Source organism: Myotis davidii, unplaced genomic scaffold (assembly GCF_000327345.1).
Source record: "Myotis davidii unplaced genomic scaffold, ASM32734v1 scaffold132, whole genome shotgun sequence".
In the NCBI taxonomy this organism is placed as follows: Eukaryota; Metazoa; Chordata; class Mammalia; order Chiroptera; family Vespertilionidae; genus Myotis; species Myotis davidii.
In genome coordinates, this window is record NW_006285258.1 from 1,332,338 (window position 1) to 1,336,841 (window position 4,504).

Consider the following 4,504-nt stretch of genomic DNA (forward strand, 5'->3'; position numbering starts at 1 on the left):
TAACCAGGGATTGAGCCCACAACCAAGGCAGGTGCCCTGAAGAGGAATCAAACCAGTGACCTCGGTACATGGGACAATGCCCTACCAACTGAGCAACACTGGACAGGGCCCCTGTCAAATCTTCAGATTTTTCTGTCACATGTAATTCTCTGTTGGCAACATTCGCCATTGCTAGTTAATCCTCATGCTCATGCACACCCTTTGTCATGTTTTCTCTTGTCCCTCATCCTTCTGCCAGTTCCTGTGTAGGATTGACTTCATCAATGTCTCTTTGAAATATTTTTTCCTCATTTAGGTCCTGGCGCAGCTGGATTACTGCAAAGCCAAAATGAGGGTAAATTATAGACTGATTTCCAAGGCAGAGACCAAAAAGAATGCCTAAGACAGAAGGCCAAAAGAGATCACAAATAACTAGAACTGCAAGAGCACAAAGACTATGGAGAAGGGGCTCACTAAACATTCATTTCCTCAAGGAATGCTCTGTCTTCAGTCGGCTCCCTTCCCTTTCTCACAGGACATGGTAGTGCTAGGCATTTGATCCAGTGCATAATAAACACCATATCAGCCCTGGCTGGTTTGGCTCAGTGTATAGAACTTCAGCCTGTGGATTGAAGGGTCCTGGGTTTGATTCTGGCCAAGGGCACATGCCTAGCTTGATCCCCAGTAGCGGGTATGCAGGAGGCACCCAATCAATGATTCTCTCTCGTCATTGATATTTCTATCTTTCTCTCCTCTCCTCTCTGATATCCATTTAAAAATAAAAAAAATTAAACACCAGATTAATTTACCAACAGAAACTTGTGAGAAGAGGAAAAGGAGAGGAAAGGAAAGAGGGATAAGTTAGAATATGAGTAAGTTTATATAAAATAGCCCCTTAGAAAGGTCAAACATAAGGTCAAACTCTAGAAAACATGTGGAAGGAAGATCCAGCTTAAAGTTAACTTAAAAGAAAAGGCAATGGGGGTGGTGATGATGGAATACTATAAAGAACTTGGGACAGCCCAAGCTGGTTTGGCTCATGGATAGAGCGTCGGCCTGCAGACTGAAGGGTCCCAGGTTCAACTCTGGTCAATGGCACATGCCAGGGTTGTGGGCTCAATTCCCAGGCAGCCAATTAATGATTCTCATCATTGATGTTTCTATCTCTCTTCCTCTCCCTTCCTCTCGGAAATTAATAAATATATTTAAAAAAATAAAGAACTTGGGACAGATTATCTACACTGGTACTTTCTATTAGTGACAACTAGCTATGTGACTTAGAACAAAACCCTTATTCATCCTTCTGTACATACACTTATTCAAATATCATTGATGGCTTATTATTTGACAAGTACTACTACTCTGTAGATTCAGAAATAAAATATACCTGATGGAACTTGCATTCTAGTTGGGGGCCCAAATAATAAGCAAGCAGAATGTAATGTCAGATGGTAAAGAGAGCCAAAGAGGAAGAAAAGAGAAAGTAGGGAAGACGGGGAGTGTGAGGGGTCGGAGTGAGGTTACTATTTTACATAGGGTGGTTAGGAAAGGTTTCGCCTAAAAGGTGACGTTTGAGCAAAGACTCAAAGTGATGAAGTGAAGCTATGTGGAACATCTTTTGCGAGGAAGTTCTAGGCAAGAGGAACAAGTGTAAAGGTCTTAAGCTGGGAACATGGGTAGCATATTTGAGGAAGAGCAAGAGGCTGCATGGCTATAGTACAATGAAAGGGCAGTAAAGATGAGGCCTGCACATGTAAGTCCTTATAAGGCCTATAAGGTATTTTGATTTTTACTTGAATGAGATAGGGAGCTTCTGGGGGTTTCTGAGCATAGGAATGAGAAAATTAAATGAAGTTTTAAAATAATCACTTTTGAAATTACATAAGGACTTGGCTTTGGGGTGAGTAAAATGGAGCAGGCAGCTCAATTAGGAGGCTATTGCAATAATCCAGATAAGAGGAGGTAGTGGCTTACACTAGGGTGGTAGTTATGAAAATGGTGAGAAGTGGATAAAGTCTACAAATATTCTGAAGACAGGGCTGGATACATTTAAGGTTGTAAGAAAGGAAAATCAAGGGTGACTCCATTTCTTTTTCTCTTAAGCAAACAAAAGAAACAAGTTGCTTTGATGAAAAAGGAAAGACTGAGACAAACAGGGATGGAATGGAAGGAGTTTGGTTTGGGATTTAAATTTGAGATGTCTCTTAGACACCTAAATAAAGTTGCTAAGTAGGGAGCTGGACAAGAATATGGAGTTCAGGAGAGAGGTATGAACTGGAGATAATAACACTGGTAGCCACTAGCATTTACAGATAATATATATCAATGAAACAGAATGAAATCATCAAGAGAATGAATGTAGACAGAGAAAAGAAGAGGCCTATGACCGAGCCCTGGGCTGTTCCAATGCTTAAAAGAGGAGAAATCAGCACAGGGATGGATAAGAGAAGGGATGTCCAGCTGAGGCAGGGGGAGAATCAAAGGGAGAGGGAGTGATGTCCTCAAAGCCAACTGAAGAAAAAGGTTCACACCATGATCAAGAGGGGTTTACCCAGGACTGAAAGTTTGATTTAACATACAAAAATTAATCAATGTAATATACCATATTAACGGAATAAAGGACAAAACCACATGACCATCTCAAGAGACACAGAAAAAGCATTTGACAAAACCCAACATTAGAGATCCATAAATAGAATCTTCTGCAGATAGTAAATAATTGGTGCGGAACTTTATGTACTGATATGAAAAGATCTCTTAAGACATACTGTTGAGTAAAAAATAAACTGCACAATAGCATATATTTTATGACTCCATTTGTGTTTTTAAAAATTATAGAAAGGAAATATAGGAAAAAATAAATGTAAAAAAGCAGTAGATCACGTGCTGCCTAATAGTTAAACATCAATTGAAAAAAGGGAGTAAATTGTGTTCATAAAAACACAGTTTAGCCATCTCTGTAACACCCTGGCATGTAGTTATAATTTTGACATTATCAATAGTTAACTTACATACTGATGGTTGCCAGAGAGGAGGAGGGTTGGGGGTGCAGGTGAAAAAAATGAAGGATTAAGAAGTACAAATTAGTAGTTACAAAACAATCATGGGGATGTAAAATACAGCATAGAAAATGGAGTAAAATGCAGCAGGCAGCTCAATTAGGAGGTAATACCTCCTAATGTTCGGTGCCATTGTAATACCTATGTTTGGTGCCATTCCTTTCTCACAGGACATGGTGAGTTTATATAAAATAGTCCCCTAGACTTATGGGGGGGGGGGCAATCACTTTGTAAGTTATATAAATGTCTAACCACTATGCTGTACACCTGAAACTAATATAATATTGAATGTCACCTGTAATTGAAAACTTTTTTAAAAACGTAAGTTACTTACAAAAGCAACAGGGTCATTGCTCCGCGTGGCTGCAAGACTTAAATATTTCACATGTGTGTTGGTTTCCAAAGCCTTCGCAAAATCTTTTAGGGTTGGGATTGGAATATTCTTAAAAAACAATAATGCAAAACATTACATTTCAGTCCAGTAATCAAGTAAATATTTACCTTTTCTTGTTAAAATGCTCTCAGGAATTACATAAACACACAATAGTCTACAAATAAAAACAATTAACTGCTTCCTCCATATCTGTCTGACTTCTCTATCAAGGTACATCTGCACAAACTGTTGACCTAGAGCAGAGAATATATCACCATTTCTCTAGCATTTAAGTTAAAGAAGCTCTTGTGATTTTACATTTAACTGTTCATATCATATGAAGTCAACATCTGAGTATTCAAAATGGACCCATTTCTACAAAGAGAAAGATGTGGGAGCCCACCTCTGAGTATGATTCCTGGGGCAGATGACATACTGTTCTTAGTCCCTTAGTTTAAACTACCAAGTATTAAGAGAGATTAACCCTGCTTTCCACTACTTGACACGCAGAAAGATGTAGTTCTAGAAGGCACTAATTTCCCCTTTAGTCCCAAGACTTTAATTTCCTGTAGCCGTGTTACTTGTGATCATTACTGTTGATTTACAGAGATACAGGGAGACAATTTTTAAGGAATGAATAAAATGAATGACCAAGTAGGGACATTAGCTTTCCCCACGTTGTTCTTTCCTCCATTCACACCCATTAAAAGAGCACAGAGGTCCTATTCCCTTGGTTCTTCTAATTTCAGGATGTTCCCTCTACCCCAAATTCAGATAAATCAAGATATAATACTCAAGAGAAATGAAAACATGTTCACACAAAGCATATGACTGCATGTGAATGTGAACCGTGGTTTTATTTACAATCATTCCAAACTGGAAGCAACCTATACGTCTATCAACTAATGAATGGATAAACAAACTGCACGATATCCCAACAACAGAACACTACTCAGCAATATAAAGGAACAAACTGCTGACACAAGCAAAAACATGGATGAACCTCAAATGCATTATCCTAACTGAAAGATGCCAGGCTACATACTATATGATTCCATTTACACTACATTCTGGAGAAGGCAAAATGATAGGG

The 4,504-nt window shown here is 38.8% G+C and overlaps 1 protein-coding gene across 2 annotated transcripts in view; it reads right to left on the reverse strand.

Annotated features, from left to right (window-relative positions):
• Positions 1-4,504, reverse strand: part of TMOD3 (tropomodulin 3) — a 74,842-nt gene that overhangs the window by 6,124 nt on the left and 64,214 nt on the right. For both annotated transcript variants that reach the window (XM_015558926.1, XM_006755991.2), the window contains exon 7: positions 3,373-3,480. In XM_015558926.1, the coding sequence (XP_015414412.1) occupies positions 3,373-3,480 (108 nt within the window). The remainder of the gene's footprint in view (positions 1-3,372; positions 3,481-4,504) is intronic.